General features: G+C 43.7%; 1 protein-coding gene and 1 long non-coding RNA gene across 2 annotated transcripts in view; one reads left to right on the top strand and one right to left on the bottom strand.

The window, feature by feature from the left end:
• Positions 1-272: 272 nt before the first annotated feature.
• LOC143998312 (uncharacterized) lies at positions 273-12,947 on the bottom strand. The gene is made up of 2 exons (XR_013277839.1): positions 12,882-12,947; positions 273-1,055 (listed from the first exon to the last, which is right to left on the bottom strand). It is a non-coding gene; the product is annotated as an uncharacterized LOC143998312 (long non-coding RNA).
• A 100-nt stretch (positions 12,948-13,047) lies between these two features.
• Positions 13,048-21,512, top strand: part of BLOC1S5 (biogenesis of lysosomal organelles complex 1 subunit 5) — a 54,690-nt gene continuing 46,225 nt past the window's right edge. Inside the window, exons 1-2 of the mRNA XM_077492165.1 lie at positions 13,048-13,246; positions 17,231-17,313. Of these exons, the coding sequence (XP_077348291.1) occupies positions 13,141-13,246; positions 17,231-17,313 (189 nt within the window). The 5' untranslated portion in view covers positions 13,048-13,140. The remainder of the gene's footprint in view (positions 13,247-17,230; positions 17,314-21,512) is intronic.

Here is a 21,512-nt window from a genome sequence, read left to right as displayed (position 1 = left end):
CGCACATGTGAATGTGCACAGATTAAAAAAGTTAAACTAAAAACAATGCATGGCTTCTTATTTCAATGCTCAATACCAGTATATTTGTTAAGTTGTTGTAGTTACATTGACCGTGTACTCTAAAATGTGTGTAGCCGAGATACAGCACAATATAAAAGTTAGCTCAAAGAGAGATTGCCACCTCATGTTGCACATCAGGTTGGTTTAAACTAGTGGCAAAAAGGACAAAGATCATGGCTATTTGCAAACATAAGAAACACAGACAACAGTAGTTGAAATGAAATAGTATTTTGGGAATAAGTAAACTATTTACAAGTTAGCAGGAACATTTTGCTGCCAAGGCACTGCCCCTCTACCGACAAAGTAGTCCATATATTGTTCACGGACAAGACGGCCATTCTGGGAGCCCAGACCAGCGCACTTTCAAGAGCTGGCATCACAGCCTCTTCAGCTGGTTGGGAAAAAGCCTCAACAGTCTGCCCTGAGGCAATATAGCTGGAAGTATTCCTCCTTAAGCATAACACCACATGATTAATTTTATATTCTGCTAAGTTTATGGCAGTTAAAAAGAGAAGAAATCTGCTGGAAAAATGCCAAAGGCATTTTCAACTACCCTTCAGGTACGAGAGAGGCGATAATTGTAAATCCTTTGTTCTGGGGTTAGGTTCCTTATTGGAAAGGGTTTTAGAACATGTTCCCCCAAAGAAAAGGCATCATCTGCCACAAACACAAAATTTAGTCCCTCAATATTGTCCTGAGCAGGTGGCAAATGTAAGGTCCCTTTCTGCAGCCGGTCATAAAATTCTGTATGCATCAGCACACCTCCATCAAAGTGACGGCCATTCATCCTAACATCAACGTACAAAAAAATCATATTTGGCTGACACCACAGCAAGCAGAACTATGCTGCAAAATCCTTTATAATTGAAATAATATGATCCAGAGTTTCCTATCCTCACATGCTTGCCATCAATGGCACCTCCACAGTTGGGAAAATTCCATAAATTGGCAAACTGGGCCGCCACATCCTGCCATTTCTGGGTGTTTGAAGGAAACTGTGGAATCAAACAAATCAAAAAAAATTAATACCTGAGTACATAAAATTGCAACCATATTTGACACAAACATTGTGGGGCAACAGAATATTCTAACATTTAAATGTGTATTTAAAATAAAAATTATATGCTCCCTCACCCCCTCTGGTGGCACATTCTAAAAATCTTAGGAGGGGGGATTTGAATGGGTAGATGTTTTGGACAAGTAAACACTTCCATGAGAACTAAATGCATTAAAATGTAAGTTTAATTTGGCCAACCCATCCAACTTTACAAGATTGTCAGGCCAGTGGACAGGTAAGAAGTGGCATAAAACAAAAATAAGAATGCACATTGTCAAAATCTAATCACATTTTGACATACATCGTAAAAAAATTATAAAAATATTAATTAATTATGAGTATTCGTTATGATGAAGCTAAAAACCCAGGAAGCTGGCACAGCACAGGGATGGTGAGAGCCATTCATAATGATAAATGAATCATAACCAAAGTATAATTTGTACATTTTGAAGGTAATCAGGCAGGCCCTTGCACTACATTCTTTTAATATTTTTTTTTGGGGGGGGGGGGGGTGTTCAAAATAAGTGTGTGAAACATAGAAAAGGGACTCTTGCACTCTGCATAAATTTAAGGGCAGGAATAAGATTGGGACACATTTTAGGCAGTGTTTAGGGTAATGAATGAAGCATAATAAATACAGTGTTATGTACTAGGCTAGGTGTATGAAGGATGAACAAACTCTGGACAGCCGCACTCCGGATCAGATGAAAACTAAAAAGTGCCTTTTATTTCTTCAAAGTAAAATAACCTCACATCACACAAATAACAGCAACAAAGGGAAAAAAAGCAAAAATTTTTGACGCGTTTCATGCTAAACCTAGCGCTTACTCATAGCTTACTAGGCTAGGTGTGTATGGGCCCAGGGTAGCGTGCTGGGGAGGTTAGTGAAGGGAAATATGCACGTAGGCCACAAAAAAGGTTACAGCATGCATGAGGACAAAGAGGACATTCATTCACAGCATATTACAAAAATGGGAAGGATGGAATACAAAAAATATAAAATAAATTGTAAAAACATGAAGGTGATATTAAAGCAAAAAATGTACACTAATATAGTCCTTCTGCAGGATTGGATGATGGCACTACATGTCTCAGGAATAATGGCTCCCAGAGCCTGGGGAGAGATACCAGTGGTAAACTTGATATCCTGGAGACTCCTCGCCAAATAACGCAAGGTAGGTATGAGCCTTTGCTCTGCTGGAATAGCAGCTCTCATGCAGGTGTCCTGCTTCATGATATAGGGGGACAGCAAGGACAATAGTTGCTGAAAGCAGGAGTCCGTCATCCGGAGATAATTACGATAATCATTCGGATTATTCTCCTGCAGCTCACGCAATAAGGGCATATGGCTAAATTGGTCACGATTAAGTAACCAAGTTTTAGCCCAAACACTCCTCACCCTACTACTCCGATTATTCCTAGACCGGGCTAAAGTCACAACAACAACTCCAAGCCCATAAATAGCACGCTCTCTCCTAGGATCGCGCAACATGGCTAGGTCAGAAAGGAACACGAAACTCACGGAACGGAAAACCGTGAATCAGCACCGACCAAACGTCTACTAACTCGAAATTAGCAGAAGGAGCCAGAAGGGTGATGCCAGGGAATTGAATATCCTCTTTCGAAGCGTCGTCAGTACGTTGTAACGTCACTATGTTTGTGTTTGTTTCTCAAAAGTCCGATGGTGTGTATGCAATACTAGTTTGTGGACAACGCCCTTTGTACAAAAGTCCACGGGAAAGTTTGTACAAAGTCCGATCGTGTGTATGAGGCTTTACTCTTGGTTTTTATCAATAAATAGTCCAAAGGTTATTATGCAATGTGGATTATTCCTTTATTTCATCCTATGCTACCTTCAGTTTCATGGCTGGAGGGACTTTTTTTTCACTCTGAGTGCTTTATCAACAGCAATTTTGGCCACTTTTTAGTGAAATTCACATACTGTATGTTTTTTTGCAAATATAATTATACTTTGGTTCTAGTGCTGCACTGTTTGTATTCATATATCATATGTCAGGAATATAGACTTTATGCACAGCTGCTGTTTTCTATTTGATTTTCGTTTTATTTGCTTTTCATTTATTCACCATTTGCGCAAATATATAATTTAGGTATAGGTCTTTATTCCAATCTGTGTCTCTGTTAGGGAGACTCACCCTCTCTATTTGTCCTGTTTGTCGTTATCACTGAAAGATAAGGTCACCAGAACAGAAAAACTGGAAATCTTCCATTCAGGACACTAGTCCTGGCACCCTGGTGACAACTAGGAATTTTCTCACTTTAAAGGGATTTCCTTTCACTTCCTTTTTTGGCTGTGGGACAGGAAGTGACGGTAAACCGTCCTAATGGGACACATATAGCAGATAAAAAATGACAGGTGTAATTTTTTTTTTATAGGTTCTGCTTTTATTCTACTTTATACTTAATAAGGCTTTATACATACCTACATTGCTGTTCCCCTGAAACAGCCAGCTAAAATCTGTTTAGGGTAGATGTAACCTTTTAAATACTTTAGGTGGTATGACACACCAGTGAATTTCAAGCTTATCAAATTCTTTAATGCCAATGTAAAGTATATGCTATCCTCCTTTGCAAAATGTAAACAGATGTTTAGTTTTAAGTTCTAATTCCGTCACAATGCATAAGGAATTAGAATATAGCGTTCACACAGAAAGTTACTTCAAGGACAAGAAAATCTGTTTATCCTCTTATATTTTCATGATTATCCTCAGATTGATTTTATATGTATCTGAAAATGAACGTCTGTTTTCCTTGCTTTCTAGGAAAGGCAGTGGCCTAATACCGTTCAAATTCATTAGCTAAGCATAATAGGTTATGTATTTGTACACAGGTCTAAATAAGGAAACATTATTTCCCATCTTACTCTAGGCTAATATTTAAGCCCATGACTGCCAGATACTTTAAAGCAGTTGTACAACCTATGCTCATTGGTTTATTGTATACCGTATAAGCATAATTACAGAATGCCTAAGGACATGTAGAACAGGATTGAGTATAAACCGTATTGCATGCAGGAATGCAGAAAGAAGTCTCATATCAAGTATACATTTTCTTAGTACTAACATTCTTTTAATAGATCTTTGTAGCTCTCGAATGTGACAAGCATCAGCAGAAGAGCAACAACACAATGTATAGATATGGATGTTTGTTACCTTATTGGGAACTTGTGCTTTTCCCTAATTGACAACTAGGCTTCATGCACACTGGAAGTTTTTGCTATCTCCCCTAGACTCCTTTCCTCTAGCCACTTCCGGACTGCCCACCACATATATACTGTAGCAGGGTGGCTCGGCTGTGCAAAATCACATACCTGTACGTGATTTTGTAAAAGAGATCTGGGGCGCGCGTGCGCCAATCATTACGAGGAGAGGAAGAACGGTGGTCTGCCTACGTAAACAAGGCAGATCGCCATTCTGTGAGGGAGGAAAATCGAGATCTTGTATTTCTGCTAAGCAAAAACACAGATCTCTTTTTTCCTCTAGTGCATCCATTCCCCCCACAGTTAGAAAGCACTCCCTAGGAGCAGACTTAACCCTTTGATCACCCCCTGATGTTAACCCCTTTCCTGCCAATGTAATTTATACAGTGATTTTTTTTTTTTTTTTTTTTTGCGCTGATCACTGTATTGGTGTCACTGGTCCCCAAAAAGTGTCCCTTAGTGTCAGATTTGTCCGTCGCAATGTCACAGTCCGCTAAAAATCGTTGGTCGCCACCGTTAATAGTAAAAACAATAATAGAAAGTCCATAAATATATCCGATAGTTTGTAGACACTGTAACTTTTGCGCAAACCAATCAATATACGCTTATTTGGGATTTTTTTTTTACCATAAATATGTAGCAGAATACATATTGGCCTAAAGTGATGAAGAAATTTGATTTTTTTTTCAATTTTTTTATTGGATGTGTTTTATAGCAGAAAGTAAAAAATATTGTTTTCAAAATTGTCAGTCTTTTTTTTTATAGTGCAAAAAATTTAAATCGCAGAGGTGATCAAATATCACCAAAAGAAAGCTCTATTTGTTGGAAAAAAGCACATCAAATTTATTTGGGTACAGGGTTGCACGACCACGGAATTGTCATTAAAAGCAACAGTGCTATATCGCAAAAAATGGCCTGCTCAGTAAAACCTTCTGAGGCTTACTAGGCAATGATGTACTGGCAGAAGAAAATGCTTGCCACTTGTAAACACGTGTTATGCGTTTAAGTGCGTTTAGGAGCGTCAAGTGATTGGGTGTTAATTAATTTCATTGGCCAGAATAATAATTTATTCTGAAAGAAAGAAGAAAAAAAATAATCATAAAGACTCTTATGCCCTGTACACCACTGGTTTTCCCGTCGGAATAAACTCTGAAGGTTTTTCTGACGGAGTTCCGTCAGAATTCCGCTGAAACTGTCCTGCATACACATGATCACACCAAAGTCCGATCGTCAAGAACGTGGTGACGTATAGCACGTACCACGAGACTAGAAAAAGGAAGTTCAATAGCCAGCAGCCAATAGCTTCCGTCTCATACTTGCTTCAGAGCATGTGTCGTTTTTGGTCCGTCGGAACAGCATACAGGCGAGCGGTTTTCCCGATAGGAATTGGTTCCGTTGGAAATATTTAGAACATAGTCTATTTCTAGGTCCGTCAGAATTTTCAAAATAAAAAGTCTGGTGAGGCATACACACGATCGGAATATACGATGAAAATCTTCTGTATAACTTTTTCTGTCGGACATTCCGCTCGTGTGTACGCGGCATTAGGATGTATGACATCATTTTGGTCTAGGCCAGAAACCAGAAAGCAACTGAAGAAATAGGTTAAAATAGGTTAAAACAGGTAGCTATAATATACCCTCTCTTTTTTTACTAAGGCTAGCAGCACAAGAGTTAAAATAGTTGATGGTGATTGAGAGAATTTAATTCCGCTTGATGCACGCTCAAAAACTATAATTATAAGATAAATAAGTCACCTCAAATGAAGTGTGCCCCATCTCTGGATTCTCTAGCATTTGTTATTAAAGTTATATCAATATATATATTTTTTTAAATAATAAACATATCATACTCAGAGGCGGCTCTAGGCTTTGTGAGGCCTTAGGCAAAATTTAGACATGAGGCCCCACTGATTCCCGTAATGGGAAATTTTTAAACAAACTCCATCAATTGCAGCCACTGTACCCATCAATTGCAGCGCCACTGTGCCCATCAGTTGCAGCCTCACTGTGCCCATCAATTGCAGCCACTGTGCCCATAAATTGTAGCCCCATTGTGCCCATCATTTGCAGCCACTGTGCCCAGCAATTGTAGCCTCACTGTGCCTATCAAATGCAGCCTCACTGTGCCTGGAAAATGCAGCCTCACTGTGCACATCATATGTAGCCTCACTGTGCCCGTAAAATGCAGCCTCACTGTGTCAATCAGAAATCAGCCTCACTGTGCCCATCACTCAGCATCGCTGTGCCTATCAATCAGCATCAAAGTGTCCATCAGAAAGCAGCCTCAATGTACCCATCGATAAGCGTAACTGTGCCCATCAGAAAAGCAGTGTCCCTGTGCCCATCAAAAAACAGTGTCACTGTGCCCATCAATGAGCGTCACTGTGTCCATCAATCAGCATCTCTGTGCCTATCAGAAAGCAGCATCACTGTGTCCATCAATCAGCATCACTGTGCCCAGGGCCGCTGATAGGGCAGTATAACCAGCCCTGTTGTACCGGGCCTGGCCAGCAGGGGGGCCCGAGCAGCTTTTAACCTCTAGCTAAAAAAAAAAAAAGAAGCTAAATAACTATATTAACCCGCACCCACTTGATTACTAAGGTATATAAGGAATATATATTAATTTCCTGGGCCCCATCAGGTTACCAGAGGGGCCCAGGAGGTGAAAGCAGAAGAGGGACTTTTTTTCCATTTTCGGGTGCAGGGATATAATTGCATGCTGTTCTCAGTATACCTGCACAAACTAAAGTTCTTCCTGCTCACTGTATGCCTCTCCAGCGGATGGATATTACTGTTATACGGCTCCCTTCATTCAGTAAGTGCTGCAGCTTGAGGGACTTATCACTGAGGCGGCATAGAGAGACAGAGCAGCAGGAGTAATCTGGACAACGGCAGTGGTACACAGGCAAGCAGTCCCCTGCACACACACATACTGACAGGTCACACTATTGTATAATGTGCAGTCCCCAGACTCTGTGTGCTCATGGTTATTATCATTATGATGATCAGGGCACATGACTGTGTGGTGCTGACTTTCCTGATTTATGGCTGTACTGTGTGTTACAGACTATAACTCAGCACAGCTATAACAAAGTCAGCACCACACAGTCATGTTACACTGACAGAGCCATACATCATGAGCACATAGTGAGATGCTACTTTTACACATGTGATGGGGGGAAGGGGCAGTAAAAACACACAGCCAAGCTGCATTTTTACCACCCCCAATCCACTCCCCTTTGATAACCTTTCACCCAAGCTTTGCAATTAGATCCTTTTTAATGCAGACCTGATTGAAAGCTCCATGTAGGTTTACAGGTATGAACTGACTTGTGTGCATTTAGATCCACCTTCCTCCGTGTCCATTCAGGTAGGAAAAAAAAAATTGGAAAAGAATATCCTTTTCTATTTTTCCAGACCTAAATGTGACAGATCAGAGGTAGCCTGATGTAAATGGACACAAGTTGGTGGTGTATGAAGACACAAACTGAAAGGGCACAGATGTCCAAACACTGACATCTCTCCCATTCAGATGCAGTTATGAATGGTGGGGCGCTATAAATGTTACATGTTCCAGCTCCTGCCTCCAGACACCCCCCCCCCACCCACCCTGACAGCGTGGAGGCAGGGGTGGAACGAGGGGTGGGTTGTGGGCGGGGTCAAAGGGGCCCCCCGTCAGGTAGGCTGTATGCCCCATGATTTCTAACAGCGGCCCTGACTGTGCCCATCAATGAGCGTCACTGTGCCCACCAGAAAGCAGTGTCCCTGTGCCCATCAAAAAACAGTGTCACTGTGCCCATCAATGAGCGTCACTGTGTCCATCAATCAGCATCTCTGTGCCTATCAGAAAGCAGCGTCACTGTGTCCATCATTCAGCGTCACTGTGCCCATCAATTAGCGTCACTGTGCCCATCAGAAAGCAGCATCACTGTGCCCACCAATCAGCCTCACTGTGCCCATCAAAATGCAGCCTCACTGCTCATCAATCAGCGTCACTGTGCCCATCAATCAACGTCACTGTGCCCGTCAGAAAGCAGTGTCACTGTGCCCATCAATCAGCGTAACTGTGCCCATCAATCAGCGTAACTGTGCCCATCAGAAAGCAGCGTCACTGTGCCCATCAGAGAGCAGCCTCACTGTGCCCATAAGAAAGCAGCGCCACTGTGCCCATCAATCAGCCTCACTGTGCCCATCAAAATGCAGCCTCACTGTGCCCATCAATCAGCGTCACTGTGCCCATCAATCAGCGCCAATGTGCCCATCAATCAGCGTTACTGTGCCCATCAGAAAGCAGCATGACTGTGCCCATCAGAAAGCAGCGTCACTGTGCCCATCAGAAAGCAGTGTCACTGGGCCCATCAGAAAGCAGCGTCACTGTGCCCATCAATCAGCGTCACTGGGCCTGTCAGAAAGCAGCGTCACTGTGCCCATCAGAAAGCAGCGTCACTATGTCCATCAGAAAGCAGCATCACTGGGCCCATCAGAAAGCAGCGTTACTGTGCCCATCAGAAAGCAGCGTCACTGTGCCCATCAATCAGCATCATTGTGCCCATCAGAAAGTAGCGTCACTTTGCCTGTCAATCAGTGCCACTGCGCCCATCAAGAGAGGAAGGAGGGGAGATGGTGGGTGAGAGGAAGGGAGAAAGAGAGAGATCCCCTGCCCTGTTCCTTGCCCCCATGTCCCATTCTGCATACTTTATGTGCAGAATCTGAACTAAATGGAAGCTCCAGTCATTGTGGTGAGGTTACTCAATGTACCCTGTAGCAGTGTGTTCAGTCCCGGCTGCTCATCTATGCGTGAAGGGCTGAGGCTGGGGGGGGGGACATTCCTTGGGCTGAGTATTTCATCCTCCTGGACACTGACAGATCCCGGAAAGGCAGGGGAAAGTTCACCGTAGGGCGGCATGGTTTATCCCCAGGAGCGTCTCTCTCACTCCCTCAGTGTTGACAGTCACATGGCGCCGGTGCGGTGCCATCTTGGAAAAACGCCGGCGGCTGTTGTGGCTGCAAGAAGCGTTCCATGCTGCAACCAGTGTGGGCAGATCAGCGGTCCGGTTTCCTGGGCATCTGCACCATTCGGTACCAGCAGCAATGTTTGGCAAGATGCAGCGGTGCCCCTGGCCAGGAGTTCTGAAACGTAGGGTCCCCAAGCCGCCATGTGGAGACCACGCCCCCGATCACAGGCAAATTGGGCGGCCGCGAGGCCCCTGCGAGTGTGAGGCCTTAAGCGGCCGCCTAATTTGCCTAAAGAACCGCCTCTGATCATACTTATAGTACCTGTTTTGTGCGATGGTTCCCGGCTCCCCCGCTCCCCCTCTTCTTCTCGGCTCCCCCTCCAGAGCTCCTGCTTCCTCCCCCTTGACTAGGGGCACTGGAGCATGCTCCCTCCATAAGACACATAAAGCCTCAGCTCAGTCCTGCCCCCTGCTCTCTCCTCATTGGCTCACTGGCTGTGATTGACAGCAGTGGGAGCCAATGGTTCCTGCTGTTGTGTCAGCCAATGAGGAGAGAGAGACCTGGGAAAGCCAAGACTCCTGTGCACATCGCTGAATAGAGTGGGAGCTCAGGTAAGTATTAGGTGTGCCTGTGGGGGTGAGCAACACAAATGCATAGAGGTAAAAACCCTTCAGCCTCTAAAACCACTTTCATTTTATTCAGCCATTTAGCCATACATCAGTAGTATTTCATTTGAAATATATAATTTTAAGAACATTCATTCAATTTTCTAACCTTTAACTTCAGCCTCGGAGCATTTGGCTGGCCAAAGACCAGAGCACTTTTTGCGATTCGGCACTGCGTCGATTTAACTGACAATTGCGCGGTCGTGCGACGTGTCTCCCAAACAAAATTGACGTACTTTTTTCCGCACAAATAGAGCTTTCTTTTGGTGGTATTTGATCACCTCTGCGGTTTTTATTTTTTGTGTTATAAACAAAAAAATTGCGAAATTTTGAAAAAAAATAATTATTTTTTACTTTTTGCTATAATAAATATCCCCCAAAAATATATAAAAAAACATTTTATAGGCCGATACTTATTCTTCTACATATTTTTGGTAAAAAAAAAAATACTAACCGCAGCTAAAACCCTCATTCCCCTACTCTGGAAAACCACTTACCCCCCTTTAGTCAAGGATTGGCTGGACAGAGCTCTGTACCTATATAAGATGGAAGAGATTCTGGCAATGAAAAAGGAAAATAGTGAGAATTTTATTAAAACATGGCAGCCATTATTTACCTACTCGACCGAATACCAAACACTTCTTATGTAAAGACATAGATGTAATACCCTTACAATATAATATGCATAAGTTTATACCTGAATGATATAAGTTCATCTGTACGCTATCAATACCCAACACCCCGCCCACCCTCTTCTGAATGGACTTTCGTGAATAAAAACTACATTCACTGTTATGCCCTTTACACACGACCGGACATTCCAACAACAAAATCCCATGTTTTTTTCCCGGCGGATGTCGGCTCAAACGCATACACGCGGTCACAAAAATTTGGACGGAAATTCCGAACATCAAGAACGCGGTGACATACAACACGTATGACGAGCCGAAAAAATTGAAGTTAAATAGCCAGTGCGGCTCCTCTGCTCGATTCCGAGCATGCGTGGAACTTTGTGCGTCAGAATTGTGTACACGCGTTCAGAATTTCCGATGACGGATTTTGTTGTCGGAAAATTTGAGATCCAGATCTCAAATTTTGTTTGTCAGGAATTCCTCTGGAAAATGTCCAATGGAGCCTACACATGGTTGAAATTTCTGACAACAAGCTCCCATCAAATATTTCCCGTCAGAAAATCCGACCGTGTGTACGCGGCATTAGAGTCTGCAAAAGACTTGAGATTGTGGTAGAGTTTCACCTTCCAGCAGAACAAAGACCCTAAACATACAGCCAGAGCTACAATGGAATGGTTTAAATCACAATTCTGTGCTACTTTGTGTTGATCTGTCACATAAAATCCCAATAAAATACATTTACATTTTTGGTTGCAACATGACAAAATGTGAAAAATGTCAAGGGGTATGAATACTTTTTCAAGGCACTGTATATATACTGGAATTTTTATTTAATTGTTTTTTATAGTAGTAATGGCAGGGATCAGTGACTTATAATGGGGCTGTGCAGGGAGCAATCTAAGCCCTTGTACACACGGTCGGACATTCCGACAACAAAATCGGTCTGATTTTTGCCGCCGGATTTTGTCTGAAACTGGTGTTGCATACACACGGTCGGACAAAGTTGTTGGAAAATCCGATCGTTCGTAATGTGATGATGTTATTTAGCTACGACGGGACTATGTTCAGGCTAGTAGCCAATAGCTTTGGTCTAGGAATTTGATCTGAGCATGCGTGGCACTTTGATCGGAATTCTCTACAAACGATTGGACAAAGTCCGATCGGATCATGTTGTCGGAAATTTTTTATATCCAGCTCTCAAACTTTGTTGGTCGGACATTCCGACGGAAAAAGTCAGATGGAGCCCACACACAGTCGGATTTTCCGACAACATGGTCCGATCAGACATTTTCCGTCGGAATGTCCGACCGTGTGTACAAGGGCTAACACTAATGCCGCATACACACGATCGGAATTTCGCCCAACAAAAGACCGATGAGAGATTTTCATCGGAAAATGCGACCATGTGTATGCTCCATTGGAATTTAGCTGGCCAAATTCCCGCCAGCATGTTCTCAGTTTTCCCAACAGAAAAACTTTCTATCGGAAATTCTGATTGTGTGTATGCAATTTCCGACATACAAAAACTCACGCATGCTCAGATTCAACTACAAGATGGAAGCTATTGGCTACTGGGTATTGAACTTCCCTTTTCTAGTCCCGTCGTACGTCACCGTGTTCTTGACGGTCGGAATTTGGTGTGACTGCGTATATATATCGCAGTGCGATCTGCAAACTCAGACAGGAATCTGATCACATGGTATGAATACCCATGCGATCTGATTCTGCTGCGGACCAAAAAAAGGGTCCTGTATGAGTTTGGCCTGAATGCGATGCAAATTCAGCCATAGTATCTGTTGCACTGCAGTGCGGAGCGAATCACATCCGATCTTGGACATCGCAGATGTGGCAACCCCGCCTTATACCCAAACACAAATAAATGACACAGGTTCTGAGGCTAAGTTAATGCAGAAAAGTGAATTTAATTACCACCCTAATCAGCTACAGAACCTGTGTAATTAATGTGTTTGGTTTTAAAGGGATGAGGTGGCAACTCCACCACCAGCACCAGCCATGCGATGCGATTCAGGTGCAGGGGGGAAGGGTCCTGCTTCCTTTTGGTGTGGATGTGATTTCAAGCAGAAATCGCACAGTGCAGACATCGCATGTGATGTGCACAACAATGTGGTGCGATTCCTGTGCAAATCACATGCGATGTCTGCATCACACAAATGTGAAGAATAAATAAGTATTGTTAATCATTTCTGATGCTAATAATAATTTGCTCAGCAACCCCAATTCATGTTTTCTTTGTAGGATTACGTATTTCATAACGTGAAACACTTTTACCATTCTCCTTTCCCCCGTGTGGCTACACTCAGCTGAGCTCATAGAAGTACAGAACACAGCACTTCCTGAAACAGACGGAGGCGTGCCATGTGAGCTCACCAATCGGGCGCCGGGGCTGGCTAGGCACGCCTCCACCCCGTATCCAATCACAGTGTGTGTTTTGCGGTCCAGAGCTGTAGTGGTGGGGTGATTCCGCGCACGGTAAACGCGGAATCTGGTCATGTGACATGGTGGTCAGCTGTCTCCTCCAGGAAGGAACATGAATATTTCTCCTTCTAGAGCTGCCGCTTCTCCGGTCACAGCGAGCCCCAGAGCCCGGGACAACGTCTATTCTGTGACACCAGCAGCCCAACTTATCATTAAGGGTATGACTAATAGACCAGGGACGGCCTTGTATGGAGTATTGCTCATATGTTCTTGGAATCAGATACATCTAGACATGTCCACCCATCAGGACTGTTTGTGTTAGTGGAAAACATTGTTATTATCAGTGTGGAGGAGATCACATCTCCTGTCTGTGCCCCCACAGGGAGATTTATCTTTACTTCCGGTCGTGGAGATGCAGCAAGGTGATAAAAACAAATCCTGTGCTCCCACTAGTGTGACTTGTCATGGCCCCTTTTAATGTCACCTGTTCCACTCTATGCGACCCCGGTTCACACCGGTGCAGCTTTGACATCGTGCTATTTTAGAGCCGCGTTTCACTGTGATGTCATTGAACAGAAGTCTATTCAAGTCGCAATGAAATCGGTAAAAAGTAGTGCAGAAACCTTTTTCATATTCGCTGCTGATATGAGCTGCGTAAACGGTTCCATAGCTGTCAATGGGTTGTGACTTATCATGTGATTTGTAGCTGTCAAATTGTATGACAAGTCGCACCGGTGTGAATGGAGCTTAAAAATGGTTCCTCCACTACTTTTGATGCAACTAGAGTGCCAGAGAGTGTAAAGCTTCATGACTTTGGATTTACACTGGTGGGCACAGAGCCTTAGAGCTGATTTTAATACGTGGGCTGGTGTCCCTTGTGTGTTGGGGGATGTGGTGTAGCGTAGCCCTGGTTTTGAAGTTGTGCTGACATCTGTGCACTAAGGATGAGCTCAGGCATGTTTGCATGGTCCACATGCAGAGCCCGCCAGGAAGTCGGCGCAGTGCTGCGCTAATCACAGGCAGTGAGACATTGCCCCGGCTGCAGAGACTTCCTGGCGGCCTCTGCACGTGGAGTATGCGAACACGCCGCAGCTTATCCTTACTGTGCACTTTATTTAACTTATGTCAATGCAAGTCGCACTGAAATCGCACAGAATCAGTGCAGGAGCCTTTTACAAAGTTGCTGTGACTCAAGTCAACTTGGGTTCACGCTACTGCAATCTGAAAGTCACGTGACTTCCTGGCTACTTGATGCGAGAAGCGACTTTGTCTTGTGCAGGTTTGCAGAGATAACAGCGTAGAGAAAGATACCATGCATTGCTTGGGTACTCTTCCTGTAATGTCGGATCCAAATCACATCAATATAAATGAAGATCCCACTTGTAGGTGACTTCCATTAAAGTCTATGGGCACAAGTCGCCTTGAAGTGGTACAGGAACCTTTTCTAATGTGGGAGCGACTTCAGTAGTGCTAATTAGGACATCTCTCATTGATTAAGGTGGAATTTCACAAGTCAGATCCCAAGTCGCAGCAGTGTGAATCGAGCCTAGAAAGGGTTCCTGCGCTACTTTTAAAGCGACCTGAGTGTAAAGTTGCATGATTTTGGAGTCGCACTAGTGGGCACCAAGCCTTAAATCCCGTTTTTAACATGTGTTGGCGAGGGTGCCGGGGTCACACCAGTGTGGATTTAACCACTTAAGGGACCAGCCACGTTTTTGAGATTGTGTTTACAGGTTATAATCCGTTTTTTTTTCTGCTAGAAAATTACTTAGAACCACCCCTAAAAAATAATATAAATATATATATTTTATTTTATATTTTTTTTCCCCACACACCCTAGAGAATAGAATGGCGGTCGTTGCAACGCTTTATGTCGTACGGTGCACTTTATTTGCACAGCAGTCTCATAAGTGCAATATTTTGGTAAAGAAAATACATTTTTTTTTTTTTTTTTTTAATTAAAAAAGGCCAATTTTTTTTTAGATTGTAAAAGACAAGGTTACACTGAGTAGATTGATACCTAACATGTCACGCTTCAAAACTGCACCTGTTTACATTTTTTTACAGGTTAGAAGTTTTGAGTTTTGAGGAGGTCTAGTATTAGAATTATTGCTCTCGCTCTAACGATCGCAGCGATACCTCACATGTGGTCTGAATCGGTCCTCCGTCTTCCTCTTAGCCGCTGCCATGGATCCCGGAGCGACTTCCGGGTCTTGCGGCTCCAGTGCTGTGATTCGCCACAGCCGCGATGACGTCACTCCCATGCATGCGCACGGGAGCCGACGCTCGCGGCATATCGCCGCGATCTGCGGCCTGCCCCAGTGCGCCTGCGTGGTGGCTGTCTTCGGGCAAATATCTCCTAAACCGTACAGGTTTAGGAGATATTTCTTGGACCTACAGGTAAGCCTTAATCTAGGCTTACCTGTAGGTCAAAGTTGGTTGTAAGGGTTTACAACCACTTTAAAGCACTGTGTATCATAAGCTATACCATGTTATTTGTTTTTAGAAGAGCCTGTTTCCTCTGTATTTAATCCCTTTCTGAGTGCTGCAAATCTACTGCAACCTTTTTTGTAGCCATTTTCTGTCTGTGTGCCCACCCTGGTGTCAGCTGCATTTTATTTATCAGGGAGGGCTTCCTAATGGTGACAACAATGTAATGTTCCAGCATTGGCCCATGGGGGACTACACAGACTGGCCATCTCCCTACTGCACACTCTCCTGGCTGGTCCCTTGCTCCTGGACATGTTGAAAATCCCTTTCTTTCCCAAAAAGAGATCATCTATTGGTACACATTATAGACTGCCTCTTCATAGAAATAAATTGGAATTTTTTTTTTTTTTTCAAGCATCTGCAGAAAAAAGTAAGAACTGGCTAGGAAAGTTTGCAGCGGTCTCCCATCAGTCGCACAATGTGGATCTGATAGAAACCTGGACATTTGGTGGAATTCTGGCGATGGGTGGACTAAAGGCTTTTTTTTTATTTGGATTTGAAGTAAGGGAGTGTTATAACCCCGTCAGTCCTTTATTTTTATTTTTTTTTATTTTTTATTTTTTTTCCCATTAGGGAAATTTTCTCTTCACTTCCTGTCCTATAGCAAAAACAGGAAGTGAGAGGAAATCCCCCCCACAATGCGAGCAAATTTATAGTGGTCGCCAGACCTCGGTGTCCCTATTTAAATATTTCTCTGGCATTCCTGTTTTGGTAGCAACTCAACACTTGGCATGCATTCTAATCCCACAAAACATTATCCAAAATGTAAAAAAAAAAGATCCTAGCCAGGGGAGGAGTTGGGTTGTCTGTATATATTACACGTTGGTTGCAGGGTGGGTGTGAATTGACAAAGGAGGCCACGCCTCTGAAAAAACGCAAAAAAAAAGGCGTGACTTGACAAAGGAGTCCACGCCTTCCGAAACATGTAGTCTTGCCAACCGTGACACACGTTCCTTCCTGGTTGCCTGTTTCTTGATGTTGTAGTGTTTCTTCCAGTGCGCGGCCCAGGCTGGATGCTATTCACTATTCGATCTTAGTGGAGGAACTTCTTTTATGATGCCTCGTCTCTTATTTTATCTTGTGAGGGCATTGAGTTATGTCTGCTTTTAGCTCAGTTCAATGAATGGGTTTGCACTAGGACAGCTTGCACTCTCCCCTTCTATTTTTTTTTTTTAACTTGTGCCTGCCCTATAGCCGAAAGATGGTTACAGATCGGCTCTCCAGTTCTGGGAGGACGTCCATGAACATCCCCCTCCCCTGTACTAATCTCCCTGCACCCCCTGAGACGCGCATCGGCGTGCTCTTTGACCACTGTGTCCTTTTATACATATCAGGGTAAATGGCCAATTGAAGCAGCCTTTTACCATGTGATCAGGTGTGTCCAATCCAATCACAGCTTGTCACAAGTAAACAGACTTACCAGCTATCAGCATTAATTTCCTCACACGCTGTCTCTGTGTGAGGAAAGGAGGAGCCGATAGTCTGACAGGGCACAGTGAGTACATTGTTTACACTGATAATCATGGCACTAATCATTGTTGCATGCTTATCAGTGCAGCCTCATCAGTAAAGAGAAAAAAAATTCTTAGTTTCGGTTATAAAATTGTGAAAATAAGTGAGGTGGTGATGTTTTTTGTTTTGGTTAGAAAAACATGAATATATCCATAACCCTTTTACTATGCTCTTTATTAATTGATGCAATAATTTTACAGATGTTGGAGAGATCCATTCTAGACTGTTGGATCACCGGCCAGTTATCCATGGAGAAACACGGTATTTCATTAAGGAGTTTGAGGTAAGTCTGACTGGGTACTGTAGACACGTTTTACAGATATTTTCACTCGTAGGTACCTGTTTGTGTCTTGACGTTCTTTGAAAGACCATAATACAAATAAAGTTACAGCAAGAATCCCTTAGCTAAAACAAAAAAAAAATGTGTGTTTTTTTTTTTTTTTTTTTTAAATGTGTGGTGGTGTTTTTTTTTTTTTTAGACTAGTTTCAGACTCTGGGCATGCTACACACACCCAAAAAAAAGTTGTCATTGTATGCAGGCTGTGCGTGGCATGTCCAGTGTCTCTGCCCTGCTGGAGCCCCCTCCCCCACTATACAGTTATTGTTGCCATTGAATAATCAAATTCCTGGATTGCTGGCGTACTCACAGAAGGGGTCTGCAGCTGTCAATAAAAGCAGTCTGAATCGGTATTTATAAATAACACCGCTCCAAATGCAATATAGAAACATAAATACAATTTTTTTTTTTTGTGTTCATTCATCTGTGAATCAGGCTAGGTTCACACCGGAGCGATGTGGGAACGCCGCGAATCCGCTGCGTTTTCCCACATCGCATGCCTCCCGCCGGCAGTTCACACTGCCCTATGCGGTCTGCTGGGAGTGTCAGTGAAATGTTAATGACACCCCCAGATCAGTCCGCATATTGCAGTGCGATCTGCAAACTCGGACAGGAATCGGATCGCATGGTGTGAACACCCATGCGATCCGATTCTGCTGCGGACCAAAAAAAGGGTCCCATGCGAGTTTGCGGCGGGTGCGATGCGAATTCAGCCATACTATCTGTATGGCTGAACTCGCATCGCACAGAGATCGGATGTGATTTGCACTGCAGTGCGGTGCGAATCACATCCGGGTCTCCCAGCGGCAGCGGTGTGAACCCAGCCTCAAGGGAATGAATTTAGATCTAGATCTAATAGAACATTCAGCACATTTATTTGGACTTATTTGTTTGTTTTGTTTTTTTTTGTTTTTTTTGCTTTGTATATTCTCATCTGAACTTATTTACACTTGGTTACACATGTTTGATAATATTTGTCTTTTGGTGGCAAATGCAGGAGGCATCGCGTGTCGCCACTAGTGCTTTTATAAGGTAGCTCCAGAACTGGATCAACCCGCCACTGATGCGGCTCACCGTCCAGCCCCTTCTGGGTCTATCTGAACATTAGCGGCTTATCCGGCTGTATCCCTCCACTTCAGAAAAGAGTCCCTAGCCTCTTGCAGACAGGATTCACAAGATTATTTTTTAAAATCATGTGACTATACTGCAATACCTTGGGGGAAATTTTGGGTGTGCTATGGGGGGGAGCTTCAGCACACCCAAGCATACGCCTGACGCCACCCCTGCACAGGTGCAAAGAGAGAAGATGCTGGGGGACGAGCAGACAGTATATTCAGCTGATAACACTCCATTGTAATTTAATGAGAATTGTTCCTCTCTATTTATTCTGGCATCAGGATTAGGTGGGCACCAGCAACTGTAATAAAGGGCCCTGCAACAGGTGGAAAGAGCCCTAGCCAGGGGTCAGGGGGGCCTTTTGTTTTCCTGCATCGGGGCCCTGAAGGTTCTAGTTAGGTCTCTGTCTCTTGCTTAAAAGATTATTGGTGGTGGGAGAGGGGCCCCCCTCCCACCGCGAACTGGTGCCCTCCACCGATTACCGGAGCCAGCGGCAGAGGCAATCTCGTCTTGTCACTTGCTGTGCATGGAGACAAGTGAGGGAAAGCCCCCACCCATCTCCATGACACTGCAGGGCGGAAGCGACGTCAAAATAAACAAACAAGTTTGCTCTTCAGTTCAGTTTCAGTGTCTGTGTCTGATTGGACGGGACTTCCGTTGGCCTGCAGCCAAGGCTAAAAGGTAAGGGAAGAGACCAATCATAGAATTTAACCCCTACACATGCACCCACACAGGTTGAACTGGATGGACTCGTGTCTTTACCGAGCTGCGCTGCACTTTGTGCCGCAGCCTTCTGTGACCTGTCCTGGAAAGCTGTGGGTGAATAGCTGGGGTTGAACTTCTACTTGGATCGCCTAGGGCCTAGGCGATCCAAGTGGAAGTGGGAGAAGGTATCACAACTAGGTCTCACCCAAAAAAAAATGACATGCCAAATGTGGTAGAGCAGGGCGGGAGGAGAACTTAAATTGGAACTTCCCCTTTTGGGTAAAGGTCTGTTTTAAGTTAGACCCAATTGAAAAAGAATTCTGTTTTTTTATTTTTTTATTTTTTTTGCGTGTGATACTTTACCAGGGGAGAGGACTCCTGACCCAAAGAAGTGTGAAACTATCAGGTAATTACTAAGGCCAATCGCTTAGGCTGGGTTCACATTATTGCGAATTGGATAAGGATTTCCCTGTAGAGACTTCATCAAAGGTTTATAATTTTGCTAAAAGAGGACCATAAGTAAACCGACTCTTTTTGACTGGTTTTGGGAGCATGAACAAGCTTTTACCAAGCTGAAGGTTAGTATGTTGTGAGCTCCAGCCTTAAGCAATACAAATGCTGTTTTTCCTTTTTGCATGACAAGTATATGCCTGTGCAGTGGCTATAACAGCTGTATAGCTGCAGGAGTGGCAAGGCAAATGGGTGCGCATCTGAGACTGGTAGAGAGAGGAGGTTTAGTGAATGTGTCAGGAATCTTTTGGAGACTCGGGCAGTTATCACTACAAGACATGTGGTTGAGTTTGGTAAAATTCTTCTGCCAATGTCCATTCTCCAATTAAGATGCATCTGGAACATACCCACAGAGTATCCCCTGAGAGGATAGCCAAATGGCTAGTGAACTATACAACAACAATCCTGTTGTGAGGTGAATCAGACCAGATCACAGAAGGTGTTTATATTAACAGGTAAGGAACACCTTAACACCTGGGTGGATGGATCCAGGTACTGAAATGTAGGAAGTTTTCACACAGAGTATGCCCTGTGGTGCCCCCGACAGATGGACAGATCCTTCTCAGATGCCCCTGAAGCTCTTCTACCTAAAGAACTGAAAGCATTCAGGGGCCATCATGTATTTTAGTTCCGGCATGGTAGCTATCTTCTCTGACAGTGCCTATGTCAAAAGGTCATTAATCGACTACATGCCTTTATGGCTCTCAAGGGGTTTGGGTGATGCTCCTAGAAAAACCCTGGTACATGGCTCCATTTTTAGACTGTATATAGCAGAAGCAAGTGCTGAGCCTCATAGTGGCCAACTGGCCATCAAATTAAAGTTTACTGGAAAGGTAGTGATGAGGTTACCGTGGGCAATAAATAAAGCAGATGAGCTTTCGAAGGAGGCAGCCCTGATTGGAGTCAAGTGGACACCCTATGATGAAGGAAGGCAGGTCTGGGAAGAACATAGTTTTGATGTGCAGGTAGAAGATGCAGGATCACCTAAACTCAGGGCTGTGCTAAAGGTGCCTACCCTGTGTTAAGCAGAGGAGCAAGATAAGGATGTTGCCTTGAGGTATGTCAACAGGCAGCTTGGAGAAAAGGCATCAGATGCTGCCCAGAATTATGCTTTACAAGAGTGTCTCTTAAGCCCCATATACACTATCAGATTTTCTGCAGATTTTTTTTTTTGTCTTCAGGTTGACCAAAACCATGTAGTGCAAGGGCCTGCCTGATTGCATACAAATTGAAACTCCTAAGGTTTTACCTCATATTATATGGTTTTGGTAAATCTGAAGGAAAAACTCAGAAGAAAATCTGATAGTGTGTATGGGGCTTTAAGAAAAAAACCTTCTCTGAAGTTCCAAGATTTGTTTTGCCCTCCCAGCATCAAAGGGAATTAAGCTAGCCATAGACTGATATTTTCTTTGTTGGAAAGAAAATCTCTTGATTCCCCCATCACTGGAGTCAATGTTAATGGGGGACTTTCTCCAGCAGAACTATTGTGTTTTCCCGGCTGGAGCAACCATCTCATCCAGGAGAACATGGTGATTGCTAGCAGCTATAGCAGCTGGCAATAATTGCATGAAAAGCCTAGCAGGCTGGTTGTACCCAAGTTGATCGATCAACTTGGGTACAATCAGCCTGCCCATTGATGGCTTTAAAAGTGTCTCCTGAAAAGAGTGGCAAATGCATGAGAAAATGGAGATATAGTGGTCTGTATGAACTCTACTACTTTAAGAGATACTGCTGTTAGAAAATTGGCTCCTTTTTTTTTTTTTTTTTTTTTTTTTTTCTAGAGTTCTAGTGGAGCAGGGATTGGCAAGATCTCT

The sequence above is a fragment of the Lithobates pipiens genome, unplaced genomic scaffold, assembly GCF_037356315.1.
Source record: "Lithobates pipiens isolate NorthernLeopardFrog02 unplaced genomic scaffold, aLitPip1_a1.2 Scaffold_19, whole genome shotgun sequence".
Taxonomy (NCBI): Eukaryota; Metazoa; Chordata; class Amphibia; order Anura; family Ranidae; genus Lithobates; species Lithobates pipiens.
This window is presented reverse-complemented; position numbering and strand designations above follow the sequence as displayed.